The sequence below is a fragment of the Narcine bancroftii genome, chromosome 13, assembly GCF_036971445.1.
Source record: "Narcine bancroftii isolate sNarBan1 chromosome 13, sNarBan1.hap1, whole genome shotgun sequence".
Classification (NCBI taxonomy): domain Eukaryota; kingdom Metazoa; phylum Chordata; class Chondrichthyes; order Torpediniformes; family Narcinidae; genus Narcine; species Narcine bancroftii.
In genome coordinates, this window is record NC_091481.1 from 22783284 (window position 1) to 22804065 (window position 20782).

General features: G+C 37.9%; 1 protein-coding gene across 3 annotated transcripts in view; it reads right to left on the reverse strand.

Moving 5' to 3' along the window:
• Positions 1 to 1043: 1043 nt before the first annotated feature.
• Positions 1044 to 20782, reverse strand: part of trmu (tRNA 5-methylaminomethyl-2-thiouridylate methyltransferase) — a 35053-nt gene continuing 15314 nt past the window's right edge. For 2 of the 3 annotated variants that reach the window (XM_069909984.1, XM_069909987.1), the window contains 9 exons: positions 19073 to 19179; positions 17263 to 17379; positions 15505 to 15677; positions 15363 to 15416; positions 14845 to 14911; positions 12342 to 12442; positions 10583 to 10727; positions 9921 to 10003; positions 1044 to 2688 (listed from right to left, as the gene is read on the reverse strand). In XM_069909984.1, coding sequence (XP_069766085.1) covers positions 2596 to 2688; positions 9921 to 10003; positions 10583 to 10727; positions 12342 to 12442; positions 14845 to 14911; positions 15363 to 15416; positions 15505 to 15677; positions 17263 to 17379; positions 19073 to 19179 — 940 coding nt within the window. In that variant the 3' untranslated portion in view covers positions 1044 to 2595. The remainder of the gene's footprint in view (positions 2689 to 9920; positions 10004 to 10582; positions 10728 to 12341; positions 12443 to 14844; positions 14912 to 15362; positions 15417 to 15504; positions 15678 to 17262; positions 17380 to 19072; positions 19180 to 20782) is intronic. The other variant, XM_069909986.1, reaches the window with a different exon arrangement.

Here is a 20782-nt window from a genome sequence, read left to right on the forward strand (position 1 = left end):
TTTTTTTTCTATGTTTATTATTTCCCTTTCCAACTGCTCTGTTTCCTGATTATAGTCCTTCTTCATCTTGGTTGCATAACTTATTATTTGCCCTCTAATGAATGCTTTCATTGCGTCCCATAGTATAAACTTATCTTCCACTGATTCTGTATTTACTTCAAAGTACATTTTTAATTGTTTTTCAATAAATTCTCTAAAATCCTGTCTTTTAAGTAGCATGGGGTTTAATCTCCATCTATACATTCTTGGAGGGATGTCTTCTAGCTCTATTGCCAATAACAGGGGTGAGTGGTCCGATAATAGTCTAGCTTTATATTCCGTTTTCCTAACTCTCCCTTGTATGTGGGCTGATAACAGGAATAGGTCTATCCTTGAGTATGTTTTATGTCTAGTCGAGTAGTATGAGTATTCCTTTTCTTTTGGGTTTTGTTTCCTCCATATGTCCACAAGTTTCATTTCTTGCATTGATTTAATTATAAATTTGGTTACTTTGTTCTTCCTGTTAATTTTTTTCCCCGTTTTATCCATATTTGGATCCAAATTCAGATTGAAATCCCCTCCTATTAGTATGTTCCCTTGCGTATTAGCTACCTTCAAAAAGATATCTTGCATAAACTTTTGATCTTCTTCGTTAGGTGAATATATATTAAGTAGATTCCAAAGCTCTGAATATATCTGACATTTTATCATAACATATCTCCCTGCTGGATCTATTATTTCCTCTTCTATTTTAAATGGCACATTTTTGCTAATTAATATAGCCACTCCTCTTGCTTTTGAATTATACGATGCTGCTGTTACATGTCCTACCCAATCTCTCTTTAATTTCTTGTGCTCCAATTCAGTTAAATGTGTTTCTTGGACAAATGCTATATCTATTTTTTCCTTTTTCAGTAAATTTAGTAGTTTCTTCCTTTTAATTTGGTTATGTATTCCATTAATATTTAGAGTCATATAGTTCAGCGTAGCCATTTTATATTTTGTTTATCTTCTCTTTCCGTTTTTCCATCATTACCTTTCCTCCTTTTCCATTTCTGTTGTTTGCAAGCACAGTCTGATGCACTTTCATAGAATGGAACTGAACATTGTGCAATGTCTTCTTCTGCATAGAGTGCCCTTGATGAAGGAGCTGAAGCTGACTGGGCCTGTGAAACTAAGCTGACAAATCACTGTAAGTGATCATCTGGAGCTGAGGTATTTCTCCAGTACATTACTCTTAAAAGGCACATGCCAGTTTCCTCAAATTGGGTGGAGACCGCTGCTTCACTACCAATGACCCCAAAATGGATAGGACATAATTTCCTATTTGAAAGAGTTGAGGACTATTTCCATGAAAGGTAAAATCAAATCTGATGCTTCTCCTAGAAGTTTGCTCTGATTATAATAAAGCATAGAATGTGCACCTCTTTTAAAAACTGGCTATTTTTCCACATCAACATCTGTTGTGAAAGTTATTAAATCATAAACCATGCTTTTTAAAGTCTTTATTAAACTAGGATGAGATGTAGTTCTTTACAAGTAAAATTGTCATATCAAAATTTGTTTTATGTGAATAACAAAACATGTATTTTGTTTCATAAAAAGCTGGAAATGTTTAATCAGCTTATCTAACCATGAGTACAAGTACACATTAAATGTTGCAAAAGGAAATATCTCAAGCCACAACTGTCCTGGTAGCTGTCATCAAAGTATATCCACTAACAGATTGGATGAAAGTTTTGCATTGCAGGTTCTTTGTCTACTTTCATTAATGTGAAATATGTGGTTAAAAACAAGATAATTGGGATGTTATTCTCTCATCTGTCATAGCCTCTTCAAACAAAAGGTCACAATTTTATTATTCTGGCATTTACACAAAATTAATCCTTTTGTTCTTCTGCTCTCTTATGAGAAACCAGGATGATCATTTCCAAATTCTATCAGTATTATTTGCACTTTTGGAATTCATTTCACAAAATGATACTTCTTTAAACTATATTAATGAATGACTTGAGATCTCTGAACAAGAATGAAGTATTAAACCATTCAAATCCCTTTTACCTCCCTTCACTGCTATGAAAATCTTTTACCAGCAGCAGACAAGTTTGCAAAAACTCTCTTTTGATGACCTCCAGCTTCACCTACAATCTATTCCAACTAAGCTTTGCCTGCAATATATTCGGAGAGGAACCCCATTCTTCAAAACAACTATTATAAAATCTTCAGCTCACCACCCTTTTGCAAATCTCAGGCATCCAATCTTCTCAACCAACTTTGTGTACCAGTATATTTGCTCCAGCTTTCTAAATTCTGACTACACTATGTCCTTTGTTTTCACATTATTAACTCTAGGAAGTTGCAGATACTGCAAGCATTGTGAAAACGAAGTATACAATGTGCTCAACACCAAGCAGTTATTGAAATCCCTTCATTATGATACTTGTATCACTGTTTTTTTAAAAAAAACTTTGTATTATTCAGGACAGAATTACCACAACCTGTTCCGAGGACCGGAGAATGCTGCTTCATCGGGTTCTACTTGTACAGTCAGATGACGATAGACTTGACCTCTGGTGGTTCCGCTGACGTAGTGGGTTCTTCTGAAATTTGCCAATTTTACCCTCTTGCTTTTTGCATTTGCATGCAAGAGCCAAGCGTTACTATTTTGCCACTACCAAGACATTCATCATCCTTGTAGAGCACAGCAAACTGAAATCAAGGTAAGAAACATGAAAGCATTAGTCTCTAGCATGCAAGATATAATTTTACTTAAGCCATAACAAGCAGGCATTTAATGAGAAAGGGTTCAAAAATACCAAGCTAATGTTTAGTAGTGCAAGTTAGATCAAGAAAGACTTTGGAATGTGTCTCCAAAAGAGGGCTTTGAGCCAAGCATCTGTCAAAAGGCTACTAAATAATCCTTTTAGAAAAGATGCACCAATTCCTCTGGAGCCAGTAAATATGCACACTGACAGAGAAGCTCCACTAATTTTTGGCAACCTGCAGTTTTTGCCTCAACATTACTCAACAATGGAATCCATCAGGTTGAATCATTTGACAAGTGGTTAAAGGATGAGAATAATTATTAAAAAATGTAAAAATTAATTTTGATTCAAAGTCTCCTCTTTCACCCTTGAACCAGCAAATGGGTTATATTACATTTCTCTTCTGGTAAGAGATATTCAGACAAATAAACTATAGTTATCAATAGAAAATCTTGGTTCAGTGATTCATTCTCAAACATTTTCATATTCATTATGCATTATGAATACTGTTCATTCTTTTTTAAAATGCTTGCATTTATAAAATATCTGTCATAATCTAAGGAAGTCTGAGTATTTTAAAGCCATTACTGTAATTTTGAAGTGGAGTCACTATTATAATGTTGAAATAGGACACTCAATTTTGTACTCAGCAATGTGACAATGTACATTTTTAATGATTTTTTTAGAGATTAAATAGCATACAGGATATTAAAAAATAATCAGAAATTGTTCGAAAATGCAAAAATGTATAATAAAATTACACCCAAATAAACTGTCATTTCAGACAAGCTAAAGGCGAAATCATATTAACCTGTTTGCCTTCCAAATTAATCAACCTCTTGGAATGAGTTCTTTATATGGTTCTGAATCTGGAGTCCAATTTTTGATGCTAACACCTGCAAAGCTGTAGCCTAACTAACAGTGCAATACAAATTACATGGAGTGAAACACGAAAGTCATGAGATAAAATATCACAAATCTTGCTGCATTTGAAGAATCAAGGGTATGTATATTACATGCTCCTATTTTCCAGTTCATTTGTAATGATAGAGATCATGGTTGCAAAGCAACTAGCAATGCCTTACTGTTTGATTAGACCTGGCTGCCACACAGTATGCAAGACCTGTAATGGAGACATGTTGCTGCTTACAACAACTTTAAAGTAGAGAACCTTTTCCTTCATCCATGTGTTGTCTTAAGAACTCACAAATAGAAGATGAAACATGGTGTCAGAAGTGGGATGAAGAAAATACTTTAAAAGGTAAAAATCTAAAGTCAGCAACTGATCAGTGAAGAGAAGCTAACACAGTGAAATATGGAAGGATTACATCCACCAGCAAAACTACAGCTGACAGATAACGTGGCTGAAAATTGGATTGTATTTAATGGCAGTCGGAGATGACAAGGAAAGTGAAAACATCAGTTTTCTTACATGTCGTGGACGATGAAGCCCAGGAGGTGTATATAATAACTTCACATTTACTGCTGAAGGAGACAAAATGAAACTGGAAAAAATGATGAAACAGTTTGAGGCGTACTGCATACCTAAACGTAATGTGATGTTTGAGAGGCACAGATTTTTCACATGTATAGAAAACGGAAGAAAGTATTGATCAGTACATGACTAAGTTGAGAAACAGAAGAATGACTGACTCGCTGATAAAAGAGACTTGTGCTTGGTATTCCAGGGAAAAACTGCTTTAAAAAAAGAAAAATCTAGACCTGGAAAAAGCTATAGCACTCTGTAAAGCTGCAGAAACTGTAAAATTGTAGGAAAAAGAGCTGTTCAGTGAAACTAGCGGCAACGTGGATACAATGAGCAAGAACAGACAAATCGTTTAACAAAAAGCGCGTCAAAGTGGAAAGTGAGGAATGGCCAGCCAACAAAAATGAAAGGGTCAATCGAAAGCCACGTCGTCGATACGGTTCACAACACCTACCAAAAAAGTGTCCAGTATATGGTAAAACATGCTATATGTGCAACAAAAGCATCCATTATGCCATTGCTGTAAGAACTAATTGCAACAAAGCAAGGTTCATGCAGTAGATGAAAGGGAGATAGAGATATGTAGACGTTGTGACTGAAAACAAGAAAGAAAACAAAGACTGGATGTTGAGAATAAAAGTGAATGACATACACATTTCAATTAAATTGGATAGTGGAGCACAAATTAATGTAATATCAGAGGCTGATTTTAAGAAGATTAGACTGAGACCAAAGAGGTATGGAACAAAAACGAAGGTGACAAGATATTCAGGTACCAATATACCAGTGCAAGGAGAATGCATGGTCAAAATGAAACACAAGGACAAAGAGCACCTGCTAGAATTCATTGTGGTAGCAAAGGATGTACATACTAAGTTTAACAGCCTGTGAGAAACTGAACCTGGTAAAGAGAGTCCTCGTGGTGGAAAGCGAAGGAGAGACAGTCTACGATGAACTCACAAAAGAGTACGATGACCTATTTCAGGGTCTAGACTGCCCTCCAGGAGAACACACGATCAGAGTGGATAAACGTGTGCCATCGATAATACGTCCATGTAGAAAAGTTCCATTAGTGCTTCAAAGCAACTAAAAGCAGAGTTGGACAGGATGGAAAGCCTGAACGTGATTCAGAAGATAGATGAGCCAACGGAGTGGGTGAGTCCACTCATTGTTGTGGACAAAAAGAATGGAAAGCTCAGAATTTGCCTGGATCCAAGAGATCTAAACAGCAATAAAGAGAGAATACTTAAAGCTTCCAACTCATGAAGAAATCATGTCACAGGTTGCAAATGCAAACTTTTTCAGCAAGTTAGATGCATCATCAGGATTTTGGCATTTTAAATTGGATGAAGCAAGTTCAAGACTGTGCGCGTTCAATAGTCCATTTGGCAGATACAGATTCCTAAGGTGACCATTCGGAATGCCTACCTCAGCTCCTGAAGTGTATCACAGAATATCCATATGGTCGATGAGCACCTGGACGGAGTTGATACCTCAATGGATGACGTTATAGAATGGGGAACCACGAGAATGTAGCATGATGAGAGACCAAGGAAAGCAAACCTGAAGCTGAATAGAAAGAAATGGCTGTGAGGGCATCAGACCAGATCCCAGAAAGGTGTCCACCATTGGGAACGTGCCAAGGCCACAATGCAAAAAAGACATACAGATGTTTAATGGAATGGTCAACTATATGGGTAAATTCATATCCAACCTCTCAGAAAAGAACATTGAATGGGAGTGGAACCATGAGCATGAAAAGTCATGGAACGAACTAAAGAAACTGCTCACAGAGGAACCAGTTCTGACTTTTTACGACCCAGCGAGACCCATCAAGATATCATCAGACATATCACATAGTGGGCTCAGTGCAGTTCTTCTGAAAAAATATGATGACTGGCAACCCACTGCGTATGCATCACGCTCAATGACAGACATGGAGACGCGATATGCTCAAATTGCAGCATCACATACGCCTGTGAAAGATTTCATCAGTTTGTGCCAGGGCAAGCAATCAGTGTAGAGACTAACCATAAGCTCTTGATTCCATTGTTCCAAAAGCCATTAAATGAATGTCCACTTAAAATACAAAGAATGATAATTAGGCTGCAACGCTATACACTGAAAGTAGCGTACACTCTGGGTAAGCTAATGTACACACCAGACACATTGTCTAGAGCTGTTGACACAAGAGAGCCTGAAAACACCAAAGTATCAGAGACAAAGAAAGATGAAATACTGAGATAAAACATCTTGGATGGATGGCCCAACACCTGACGTTTCAGAGTACTGGAACTGCAGGGCGGAACTATCAGTGGTTGAAGACATCATCTACAAAGGAAGCAAAAATTCTTATCCCAAAGGAGTCTGAGAAAAGAGATGCTAAAAAAGATCCATGGAGGACATCTCAGAATCGAAAAATGTAGAGGTGATGTACTGGCCAAGAATCAACAATGATGTAACAAATGAAGTACCAAACTGTACAATATGCCGGAAATATCAAGCAAGGAATCCTGCAGAACCACTAAAGCCACACACAGACCTTACCAGAAGATAGACGCTGACCTATTTGAATGTCAAGGGAAGGACCATCTTGTACTCCCTGTATCCAGAGGTGTGCAAACTGAACACTACCACTCCAGATGCTGTAATAATAGACATGGCATGGCAAGCGAGGTCTTCACAGACAATGGGCCCCAGTTTTGCAATTTAAAGTTCTGACAGTTTGCCAAAGAGTAGGACTTTGTATACACCACGTCAAGTCCTCATTTTCCACAGTCCAATGGTCTTGTAGAAGAATCAGTACAGACAGAGAAAAGACTGATGAATAAGACAAAAGACAATGGAACAGACTTCTACCAGAGCGTGCTAGTATACCGCACAATGCCACTAGAGTGTGATAAGACACCAGCACAACTCCTTTTTGGACGTAGGCTAAGATCAAACCTACCCATCCAGGAGAACCTCACTTTGTCCCCCCTCTTTTGTTTTAGGAGGAAGTTCTAAGAACAACAGAAAGAAAAGCAAAAGTATTACTTTAACAGAGGAACAAAAAACTTACCGGAACTCCACACTAGTGATCAAGTAAGGCTAAAAGACAAAACAAACTTTTGGACTCAGAAGGGAACTGTCCTTAGTGAAGTCCAACCACTAAGGACTTTTTTTTTTACACCATACAGACAGATGAAGGTTTGGCGAAGAAATTGTTGAGATCTTCAAATGGTACCAGCCACAAAAGATGGATACAGTTGAACAACTTGAATGCACGTCTGAGAAGATATCGTCTGAGGCAACAACTCGGGTTCAAGGACAATCAATCAGGAGGTCATCAAGACATGTGAATCCTCCGAAGAGACTCATTGAGCAAATTTAAAGACTCCTGTTATAGAATGAAGTAGGGCTATCTTATTCACTTTTCAAGTTTTAGTGTCTGTAAATGTGAAGGCACAAAACAAGTTTAAAAAATGTAAGTTCTTGGTGTTAAAATTGAAGAAGAGTTATACAAATAAAACATGTTAGTTAAAAGTAAGCTACTTTTGTTTTAAGAAAGGGAGATGTAATGACAGTGACCTTGGTTGCAAAGCCTTACTGTTTGATTATTCTTGGCTCCTAGCAAGGGGCTGACACACAGTATGCAAGAACTCTAATGAAGACCTGCAGCCTTATGGTGATGTTTACATCAACTTTAAAGTAAAGAACCTTTTCCTTCATCCATCTTAAGAATTCACACATACGAATACAAGATGAAAAATCATTTTAAGAGAACAGACATAGCAAAACCCTGCAGGCTTTGGAGTGACTGTGAACTGACTGCAGGTTGAAGACAGCATGTTCCTTAATTGGATACATCTTGCATAGAGAACAAAACCCAGGTGCAGAGACCATGTGACCTACAGATTCAAGACTGAGTACACAGCTTTGCTCAGAGGCCACTTTAAGGAGACAGCCCTTGGAAGAAATCCCATGCTGGATTGGCTTTATGTGTGGTTATAGAAATCTGTCTGATTTCTTCCTCACTGCTGTAGAGGAATGAGAATACCACTCTGTGAACAAAAAAGTGAAGGTCGCTTTTTGTTCAGCTGACCCACAAAAAGGGTTCTGGAAGCTTTGTGAGCATTGCTTCGTGTCCACTATGCCAAAGAAGAGGGGAGTTTTGGTTGGCACTCATCTAAAAAGGACATTTCATTGGAAGCAGCTCAACAAGGGTTTCATGAGTTATAAACATTCTGTCACCCCCCAGTCTCTTTTACTCACTTTATGAACCACTAATTTCATCTAAAGCCTGCATGTCCACACTGAATTTCCCAAACTGAACTGTGAACTGCCTTTTGAGAATTCTGCCTTGACCTATAGTAGCTTGGGGCATTCCACACACACACACCAGTATATTCGTACATAGTTGGGGGTTAAATTAGATAAGGCGTTATATCATTATTAATTATAATTTTAAATATTGTTTTAAATATAACACAGTCTGGGCTAATTTCTACTGCTGTTATCTCGTACTTAGCAGTTATCATAAACATACCACTGGCTAAAATTTACTAATAAAAGGAACTTTAGTGCTACAATTATGTACAATCTAACATGAGTTTTGGGCAATGTAACATGACAACTTGTCATCCAGACCCAAAGCGTAAAGGCTAATGTGTCATGTCTTTTTATTTATCTTTTCCTGCTGTACATTTGATTCATTTATTTCCCTTCCTCACAGTGGCAGTAAAGTACTCCAGTAATCTAAGTTGATGGTTCATTGCAGTATTGATGGTTCACCATTTTCCCTGAACTGCTGCGTTTGAGTTAAGGCATTAAACTGTAATAACACTGATTGTTTTAATAGAAGATATTCTGCACCATTTAAGAATGACCAAATGCTCCCAGTTTCTTTGTGAATACAGGTACACAATCCTTTATCCAGACATCTAAAATCCAGAAAGCAGCAAGTGGGGAGGGAGAAGACGACAGCGTGACTGGAAGTGGGTGCAGGTGGATATGGCAACACTACTCGGCTTTCCAAAATCTGGAAAAATCCAAAATTCGGAACACACTGTCCCCCAAGGGTTCCAGATAAAGGATTGTGTACCTGTACTTATTACACACTCAGGAGAATCAAAACACTTTGAAAAAAACTTTGAGCATATTTTCAAGATACTGCCTGGTTACAAATGTCTTATGGAAACCCCTACATATGAACGCACTCCTATATTATTAAATTCAAAAATCTGCTCTATGTTCTATAGTTGTAGGAACAAACAGCAGAACTAGATTCTTCTCTAATTGTACTTTCTTATACTATTCATTACAATACTGTGTTGGCTATAGGGTGATTTTTGTGCATTTTCTGACTTACACAGTCTAGAAAGTTATTTAATAAAACCTGTATATTTGACTTGTGCAAGACCAATCGATATATTATAATAACCTGGGGACAGCACTACATGGAAGCAAACATTAAAAAATAAGTTAGTTGGGAAAGCTGCATGCCATGTCTTACCCCAAACACCTCACAAAATAAATGGACGATTGTATTAATGTCCAAAAAAAAGTTTAGCTTAGTTTTTTTACAAAAATCTACCAGAACTTCTCTGGAGAGGAAAAATATCTTTTTAATTCCAAAGGAATAATTTTTCAGAACATGAGAGTGATTTCCCATGGAGTTTAGTTATATGGAAGGATAAGATAGAACTCACTTGTCCTGGCGTTGGGGCTCTGACTGGTTGAGCGAGAGTCACCATCAGTGTATAATCTGGATTTAGAGTTAATTGACATGACACTGCAAAAAAAAGAGAACACAAGATACAAGACCACTGTTCTTGTCATTCAACATGCAATGCTGACTTATGATGCTAAATTTTGAAGTTGTGTGATCAGCCATGATTTATTAAATGGTGATGCAGGCTGACAGAGCTGAATAGTTTCCTCCTGCACCTATTTTCTATGAACTTTATTCAAGCTGTAGTTCTACATCAAGTTGGTAAAGGGATCAAATTTGCTCTTAATTTACAGATTTACAGCAAGTCTTCTGCAAATAGACCCAAAGAAAATGGAGTTTGAGCAATCTGAAACCAGTTAATGATTTACCGCACACAGATACTCATGATTAGAAATTACCTCACTTATAATAGTTAATGGAAACTATATTAAGAGCAAGCTTTAACAATGTAAGTTGCCTGAAGCTATTTAATCCTTACAGCAAATACAAAAGGTACTTTTAATATCAGGATATTGGCTGACAAACTCACATTTCTAATTTAAATTAACATAACCAAAATGATTGAAGAGATATTCACATGTGAAGAATTAAATTCTATTCAATGCAGATACACAAATGCTAAGTCAGACCAATTCTTACCTAGAGGCATTTGATGCTGGAAGCGAAAACTACATTGCATTACTCCATCCCTGAGCAGATCGGAAGGTGGATTTTGAGTAATCCAATGAAAAGGATCAGTTTTAAGTGAGTTCCTGTATAAAGCAGGGTGACAGGTGCCTGGCGCCTGGAAAACAACAGGTATGGATTATCATTAGGTACTATACTTGGACGATAGACTGATACAGACCTTAAAAATGTGTCGAGTTTAATGCTCACTATTAACATTTTGCCCAGTTCACTTCTTAAATTTGTTAACATTTCACACAAAGTATGGAAGTTTCTTGTTCACCAAAAAGAAAAATCAATTTAAATTTCATTTTGCATTATTTGGACAGAACAAAATAGAACTCTCAGGATGGGGATATGGCGGAACCAGTATTAGTAGAATCTGTTTTGTAATTGATTAGTCTGATAATTTAGTACAGTAAAACCCCTGGTATCTCGCACCTGTGGGGATTGATAGATGCTGGATAAGTAGTTTCCAGTTGCCTGAGACTTACTCTTATAATGTCCAACTAGATTAAGAGTAAAAAGTTTAAAAGAAAAAAGACAAAAATACTTTCCTGTACGTACACTGAAAAAACTTCACTTGCATGAATACAGAAACCTTACTTTATTTTCAGCCACATTCTTTGAAAAAAATTAACCATCGCTACATATGCAGGTTCCTCCCCCTCCATGGAGCCTCTCAAAAGACGAATAATAACACTGGAGATAATTAACACCTGCCCCCCCCACAAGTTTACAGAAAAAGACTCTAATGGGCACGGCTCTTACTCAGCAGGGATAAGGAGACACTCTAGAGAGCCACCCCAATGTGGGCGACACCATTGCTGTTTCACACAACTTTATTTAAACAGTTGCAACGAGCAGAGCACGGTCAAGGCCCTCCACTGGCTGAATATTTGCTCCCATCTTCAAAGGTTTGTGTTACTTCAGAGAACATTTACTTTTACAATTTTCAACTTACATTTTTTTAAACTTATTATTCTTATTTATTTTCAAATTTTTTGCTGTCTGTGTGAGGATACTCCGGTTGCTTGAATTACTTATTTGTACTGAATTTGTATAGATTCACAGTCTGTGTTGATGGCTTTACTGATTTGTCAATAATAACTACAAAAGATTTTCCTGGTGATCAGATTTTTTTCACTGTTCCACTTTACATGTCCCTTGGGTCTTTGCTCCCATTCTATTTAACTGCAGACAAATGCTCAGGATCTCCTTAAGGTATTTGATCACCAGACTGAAATTCTCTTCAGCAGACAGGTGTTCATCTCTAAGCATTTGTGAAACTTAAATAACTTGGGGAATATATTTGCTTTACTCTTGCCCGACTAGCAGACGATGGTGAATTTGGTACTAGAACACAGAATTGGACAAGTGTGACTTGGCAGAGGCAAGTCAGAATGTCACGATCATAAAGGTTTAATTTAGTAATAGGATAGGGCACCTTCTTAATTGGAAGAGAGTTAGATCCAGCCAAGGTAAAATGAAACCAAAGCTGAACAGGAAAGACTGGGTGCTCTTTAAAAAGGACATGTTTCAGGTGCAGGTTAAATATCATCTTCTTCACTACACAGCACACTTATGGGCCCACAAGCCTGCACCGCCCAAGTCATGGGGAAATGTACAATCTTCTGACAGACAGCAATGGATTTGAATCCTGGTCACTGGGACTAACCACGGTTCGCATAAACTTTGTTTCCAACTGATCCAAGGATTAGTTTATACTCACCACAAACACATCACCAGTTGTTATCTTTTTATCTACTACAAACCAAGCATTTCTTTGACCACGTATCCTGGCACGTTGTCCCAAAGTGAACAGAAACCAACCTAAAAGTCAACATAAAGGGCATTTGAGATTAAGAATGCACTTTGCACAAATATTTTGTAATGATTCCCAGAATACACCTGCACACTCAATCTTGTTTCCTCAATAATTTCAAAAATATAACGATTAAAAAGCATATTCTAGGGAGACAAATGTTCTTCTGATATTGATTTTTTGTATCTCACACAATCTTTGCCCTCGTGTGCCTAATTTTTAAAAATTTTTTTATTTTTCACACTATGAACCATATTAACCAAAATACAAACAAACATTTCCCTCTTGAATATACAGTCATTTTCTCCCCTTTTCCCCCCCTCCAAACCCATTAAACAATGTCATCACACAATGAAAATAAACAAGAAAATTGTGTCATCTACTTTTACACACTGCGTCAGTTCATTTCGTCGTCTTACCATTCTATCATTTTAGGGGGCGGAGGTCCGCGATAGGCCCTCTCTGTTGTGTTCCATGTACGGTTCCCAAATTTGTTCGAATAATGGGACTTTATTTTTTAAATTGTATGTTATTTTTTTCCAATGGAATACATTTATTCATTTCCATGTGTGCCTAATTATTGAGGATTTTCAGAACTTTCTAGTTTTATAATAAAGCAACATGAACACTACTTAGCCCCTTGAAACAATTTGGGAAATACAAGTGCCCGGCCCTGATGTTAATGAAAATTTATAAAAAATATTTGGATGGATTAGCAAGAAGTGCCTGGTAAAAGTAGAGAATGAAATAAAATTTTCTGACTGTTACTTCACCATCCATACAAAGTATTTGTAAAGTGAAATAGCTTTTTAATTTTGCAGTTGCTATGTCGAGCATTACATTTATAGAGTATATGCTTCAATCTAACCACCTTTTCAAATGGGTCTTGTTTTCATCATATAGAATGTACTAAGTTTATCCAATGACCAGACAGATTTGTCCCTAGAAATTATTTCACATCTTTAGTTTGTATTAAAACAGCTTTGAGTCACCCAAATGCTCTTCATAAAAGCTGGATTTTCAACCGTAAGATTAGTGGCAAAGTAGTGTTGGGTTCCTCTGCACAATTCCACCTTAAAACTGCAATACTTCACTTGTGAATCTGCAGGGTCATCTGCTGCATCCATGCTCCCATTGTCGTCTGCTCTACATCGGATAGACTGGAGATTGCTTCATTGAGAACCCCGCCCCATTCCTATGTCTGTCCATGGTCTCGTGCAATACCAGTCTGAGACCACCTGCAAATTGGAGGAACAACCACCTCATTCCGTCCAGGCACCCCCACCCCCCCACAACCACCAACCAGATGGCATTAACATCTTTGGTTTCTGTTAGTGCTCTCCCACCATCCCTATTTCTCCTTTTTTTCCTTCTCTGTCTCCTTTCCTCCAGCTCTGTATTAACAGAACCATCCTCTCTTCCCCCCGCCCCCCCCCAACAATTCTCAACTTTTCCTCTCCTATCCAGGTCCAATTATCACCCTTTGTGTTGGTCTCCCCTGTCTGCTTTTTATTTGTACCTTGAAGAAAGACTCAAGCACAAATGCTCGTTATCTATCTTAACCTCCTGTAAATGTTGCATGGGCTGCAAAGTTCCTGAGCATTTCTGTGTTTTCGAATTTCACTCTTTTCTCATTTTTAAATGGTACATTCAAAGTTATAAGGTTTTGTCGTAGCGCTACTTAGTTTCTCTCAGAACCCTCCCAGTACTACTTCATTTGTGCTTTGAAGTGAGTTTTCAAGACTCACAGTCAATCCTTCAAAATGGATGGGCTGAATTCATTTGTCAATGCACCTAGTCCAATGTACAGCTTCATAATGCCAACCTTAAAAATATACTGGGATGGGTGATCTTTGTTACATATTTACAGCAGATTGTTTTGCTGCAATACACAAGAAAATTGGGCTGATATTGAGAACATTCCCAATGGGGTCGTGACTGGTTTTAATGTGCTGAGAAAAACATTTGCTGCAAGGAGTTAAAAAAAAAAAACCCAAACAATCTAATGTCTTTAGTTTAAAAATTATCTTGCCTCGGCCAGTCTGGTCAGCTATTTTTTTTTCCAGACATACAGCACAATAACAGCCATTTTGGCCCACGAGTCCGTGCCTCCCATTTTACACCCAATTAACCAACATCCCTGGTATGTTTTGAACTATGGGAGGAAACTGGAGCCCCCAGGGAAAACATGCAAACTCCTTACACACAGCGCGGGATTCGAACCCAAGTCCCGATCGCTGGTGCTGTAAAGGCATTGCGTTACCCATGCCACCCTAAGTTTTAAGTCAGTTACAATAGTTGAGTTGAAAGAGAGCCCATTATATTTCTAAAAAATCTTTAGTGCTTTATGGTAAGTCTTCCCATTAACTAAACATATTTTAGTATTAATTTTCTGAGCTATTGTAATTACCTTTGTGTGTTCCCATTATTTTTCCATCTTCTATCGAAACAAAATTTCCAGGACGGGGTTCTAGATACTAAGGTTTAAAGAATAAAATAAATTTTGTATAATGAATATTAAAATCAAGAAAGTTTTATATAAATACCTAGCAAACACTAATTAAGAGAAAGGGCAAATAAAGCATCTGAATTTTACATTCATTTCCAGGTAGCACAAGTCAGCAGGCATTTCATTGAGAATTTTACTTAGACCAGCTCCGAACAACCAAAATATATTGGAAATGTTCTTGAATAATCTGAGTTCATTAATGTTTGTTTCATTTTTAAATAGATTGAAATCACTAATACGATGCCACATGAAGACAAAATGTTCAACCTTCAAATAGGAAATTCTTGCATGTAGCGGACAGACTAGAACCGATGATGTGCGTATTCTCGATCCACTTTCAGGGAGTTTAAAGTGAAAATAATTTGTTTTTTTAAAGCATTTTTAAAGTAACTCAATATAAAAAAACCATATGCACCAACCTCAAGAATAAAGTTTTCAAAATTTCTTTCCCCTATGAAACAGATTCCCATGCTCTGCAAGAATTAAAAGAAGAAATTATTATCTGCCAAATGGCTGTTTATAATTTCAGTGAAATCAATATGCAATTATAAAATATCCTACTTCTTTTCTTTTCAATATATGGTGAAATCCTGCCTCTGCTGCCATATTCTTTACAGCACTTTTCCTTAAGTCACCAAGAGGAAAGATGACATGTCGCAGAGCCTGCTGGGATACCTGGCTAAGAAAGAAGGTTTGGTCTTTCTGTGAGTCGGCAGCCTTCAAGAGTTTTACAGCTGCAAACAGATAAGAAACATGTTGTGAACGAGACAATAGTGATAGTTTATGTAGGCTAATATTTATTTTAAATCTTCTTTCACAAAATTTAATTAACACTCATATTCCACAAGTGAGAGCAGCATAAATGAAAATGGTCTCCATTCATCATAATTCATCATTTTTGTGGCTACCTTATTCTTACAATAACTTAAATGAGAAACCATTCACAATGTACACCCTCCCTCCCTCAGTATAAATAGTAATAGATGCACATCAAACATCATATTATCAAATAATGCATGCTCTTCAAGTCAGAAGACTGACAGGGAGGGATTTTATCTATCCCACTCTTTACACATTCCACATCCCCACTTTGACTCAATGCTTTATCCAATGTCTCCCTGCCCCAATGCATCCTAATCCCACAAACACAATCTCTCACCTTTTTGAACTGCCACCTTTTTTCTCTGTCTGCTTATTATAGGCCAACTCTCAGAATGTTTTAGAGAATAATTCAATGGATAAAAGCATTCCGTCCAAAACCCGAGGCATGACAAAACATCGCTAGCATCCTATCTTTGGAGACATGCTTTGTTTTCTTTAAATTTCTATCATATTATTCTCATTTGCAGTTTTTCTTTCTTATTTAAACCAGAATTGTTACATATTTACACTGTAAATATGATGTTTCATATTTCCTATGCTATGAAAGGAGGCCATTTTGGTCCATCTAGTTTAGGCTGCTTTACCAAGCCATCCAATTCCCCCGTAGCTTTTTGTCATCATTTCCCCCCCCGCCCCACAAGCCCTACCACTCACCAACACATTCGGGCAATTTATAGTGATCGATCAACCTACCAAGCCATATAATGTGAGGGGAAACCAAAGTACCCTGGGGAAGTCCAAACAATCACAGGGAGAATGTGCAAACGCCATCGAGAGAACCCAGGGAAGAAGAACCACCGTTCCTCAATCCTGAGTCAGTTCCCAAATGGAATTAATCCTACTGCATTTCAGAGTTGGCTGAGACCCTGTCTGTGGATTTAAACCATAAAGTTGGAGAAAGCGCGCCATTTCTCTGCTAAAGCTTGGTGTTCTAGCTTGGTTTTGCTGATGTGCTTTGCATTATTACTTTCTATCAGAAACACTAACACTATGAAGACATGTTTAAGATCAGGTCTAATCTTCTTTGAGAAATGGAAAATAAAGTACCAGGTAGAGAAATCGTAGAATGTATTCCTGCCAATAAAGTCAAACTTGCATTTTAAGTAAGTTTTAAAAAAAAACTGTAGCAGCTTATATCATGTTAGCTCATAACTGAATCTACACAGAGATTACCATTAAAGGGTTCATCAAAAATTATTAATTCTTGATTCATGAATGACTTATGGTCATAATCTACAGTTCATTGAAAGGAACATCTCCAACAGCAAGTATTTGAGGTTGCCTTTATGAACAATCTGTTGAATGTTGGCTCTAGCCTTGTGTGTTTAATTATTTGGATAAATGATACTCAAACTCAATTTTGACCAAATTAATCTGACACTGAATTTTAATACCTACAGAACTAAAAATTTCAGAAATACAATGTCTTTCACTCACCATCTTTGCCAAAGTTATGAAAAACACAGTCGATATTTCCAGTATATTTTTGCTGGAAAACCTCTTCATCGTCCTGCGATGTTCTGGCATAATGACCAGTTGCCAATGCATCTGCTCCTACCTCGATATAAAGAGAGCAACTGTTAAACATCCTATTTTCTGATTTAACACGGGAATACATGGTTCACATGATTTAATATTTCAAATGAGAGTCTCAGCATTAGATGCTTCAGAAAGTAAAACAAACCACTGCCAATTCCAATCAAGCTAGCATTGTGAGTACTACAACTAACTGTGTCCTTTGGTTAAGTTAATGAAGTTTGATGACATCACATCTCTGGAAACATAATACAGAAAATGCAGATCTGTGGATTCCTGGATGCTTACACCTTCTTACTCTAAGAGACTGGCCATCTATATTGATGTAGAAACTGAAAGGCTGGCTTCACCTGTTTGCCAGATGAAGAAAGATAAATGGAGAAAGAACTATGTAACAACAAAAAAGTAAATGAATGCTATCCCTAATTATAACAATACCAGAAGTTGATGAATACCTTCGGACTGAAGATATGTTGAAACAAGCAACAGTCACCTCATACATGAATGAGGAGCTGTAATAGGATCAACTTCCTGCCACCAGGGCCCTGTTTGGTATTTATAAATTTGTTAGAATTCGTGGGGTTCAAAATAAATGGGAAAACTGACCTCTCCTGTAACATTTTTCAATTTTGAAAGCATTTACATATACTGTACTTGCACAGAACAGAGAAATCAACAACGCAATACAGGCTCTTTGGCCAAAGTCGTGTGTTGATATAATAACCTACTCTATCAACTGCCTGGAATTTCCCCACTGTATTACTTCCTATTTGTCTCTCTTCCTTGTACCTATCTAATAATCTCTTAAAAGATCCTATCGTCACTGCCTTCACCACCATCGTCAGCGGCGCATTCCACACATCCACCACTTGCTTCTTGCACTGCCCGTACTTACTCCCAAGCACCTTAAAACTATGCCCCCTGGTTTCCCCATTTCAGCCCTGGGGAAAAGCCATACAATCAATGCCTCTCAACTTCTTGTACACCTCTATCATATTGCCACTCCAAGGAGAAAAGGCCAAGTTCACTCAACCTATGCTCGTAATGCATGCTCTCCAATTGAGGCAACATCCTTGTAAATCTCCTCTGCACCTTCACTTTCACATCCACATTGCTCATGCCGTGAGGTGACCAGAACTGAACACAATACTCCAAGTGGGATCTAACCACACTATACATCTTCTTAACCACACTACCAACCTGCGCAGCAGCTTTGGGTTTCCTGTGAACACAGACCACAAGGTGTCTCTCAGTTCTAATTTAGAACCAATTTAACTGTGATCAGTCTCTGTTATGCTTCTTCACCACTTCGGGCCAGCTATTCTACTCACTAACCCTGCCTCCCCCGACTTGATCTTCACTTCCAGATGAAATACCACACGAGGTCATACTTAAAATACCCGAAGCAAAGCCAAAACTAACACAATTCATTGGACAAATTTATTAGAGATAATGATAAAATGAACACCAATGTAATGAGCAATCGCGTGCAGTTGATTATAAAGAAAGGATCTCAGTAGAATGTTTTATTGAAGAAAATTTTCAATTTTGGAAACAGAATTTAAACTTTATTGCTTCGACGTCTCCATGTATTATCGTAAATTTCCAGTTTACATGCGCTAAACCCAATGAATTAATAAAGCCTGAACATATTAGACCTCCAAAGGCTGTACAAAATGTCATTTTTTCAAGTGAATATTGAACCACTTACCCAGTGTTTCCATGGCAAACTGCAACAGCCATTTAAATTTAATGTTTTTATTGCACATTATATCAGGGTTTGGAGTCCTTCCATTTTCATACTCTTTTATTAAATTACTGGAAAGTAAACAATACATTTTTATTTATTATCTGGCAACTATCTTTCACATATGAAATATTTCAATTCTGTATCTACACACCAATGGCAGCATTGAGAGGCCTGTTGAAAAACTTGGCAGTTGGTTACATTGCATTCCACTGCAATATTTTGTCTGTAATTAGTGTGGGCAGTTGGAACTGTACTGACCTGAATTGGTGCTGGAATTATTGCTACAGGTATTTACAAATTATACTAGCAATTTAAGAATTAATAAACCATTTCTAAACATTAAAGTAGGAGGGATTTTCAGCAATACAGATAATATTCAAACTGGAGACGGAAAGACAACTACAAATGCTGGGATCTGAAGCTAAACGCTTTTTTCCCCACTCACTGAAGCTGACTGACCTGCGGAATTTCTTCAGCAGATTGGGTTTAGCAGCAGTAGACATTCAAAAGCTTACTTAATGACATGTAAATGACAAATAGATTTCAAAACCTATCCTGGACTCACAACACATCATTAGTCAGAAAAGCACATCAGCATCTACACTTGCCAAGGAGGTTGAGGGGGGCAAAGGCTACCAGCCCCCATCTTGACATTTTACAGGAGCCCAATTGAGAGTGAGAGTGTTCTGTCTGGCTGCATTATTGTGTGGAACGGTATCTGCAAAGCATCGAACGGGAAGTCCATATACAGAATCATCTGAGAAGATCAACAGTATCTCCGCATTCACAACATCCTTCACCCACTACCATCAGGAAGGAGGTACACAAGCATCAAAATCAGGACTGTCAGGCTGAGAAATAGCTTTTTTCCCCCTGCAGGTTGTGAGATTTGATGAACAGTATCCTGTAACCGAGTAAATAATTTCAAAATACAGTTACCACTCCGATTATCAGAAGTCAGATTCTCTAAAATCCTCATTTATCTGAAAAAAAAATTAAATTTCAGTAAAATGAGGATATATCCAAAACAAAGCAGAAATCCTCATTTATCCAAAATGTTTTCAGAGCCAAACGGACTTCACAGGTTGGAAAAAAAATTCACATGACATGAAATTAGAACGACGATTGTCCTCGTTTCAGGTAACTCCCTCCCCTCTCTCTTTCCATTTCTTCTTTACCTTCCCCTATTGAATTTTTGCTCCAACTTTCCCTTTCAAACTGCGCGCCGCTGTCTCCCAGCCGCAAGCAGTTGGAAGAATCCTTTATCCCGGCGTCATCAAGGAGAGTGGCCTCCAGGAGAGGAGCAGGACCTTGGGCTCAGTGGCGTTCCTTCACTTTGCGGCACACCGGAGCTTCCGACGCCGACACTGAACCCTCCCCTTGGCTTACTACCGCACTCGCATACTGGGGAGTCATTTGTGGTAGGCTTAGGGGAGGATTTGGAGTTCGGACAGGTGTCGCGGGCTCCAGAGACAGGAGCCTGCCGACTCGCCAGCGACTTCCACCAGCCTGGGTCACCACCGCAGGAATCGGTGGCAGCGGTGGGGAGGTCTTGGTGATTGGCGGTGGCCAGCAATTTTTTTGGTGAGAATTAGACATTTTAATGCTAAAAAAGCCTTCCCTTGTTGTTGCTTATACACCGTTAGAAAGTGATTTGCTGTTGCTATTGGG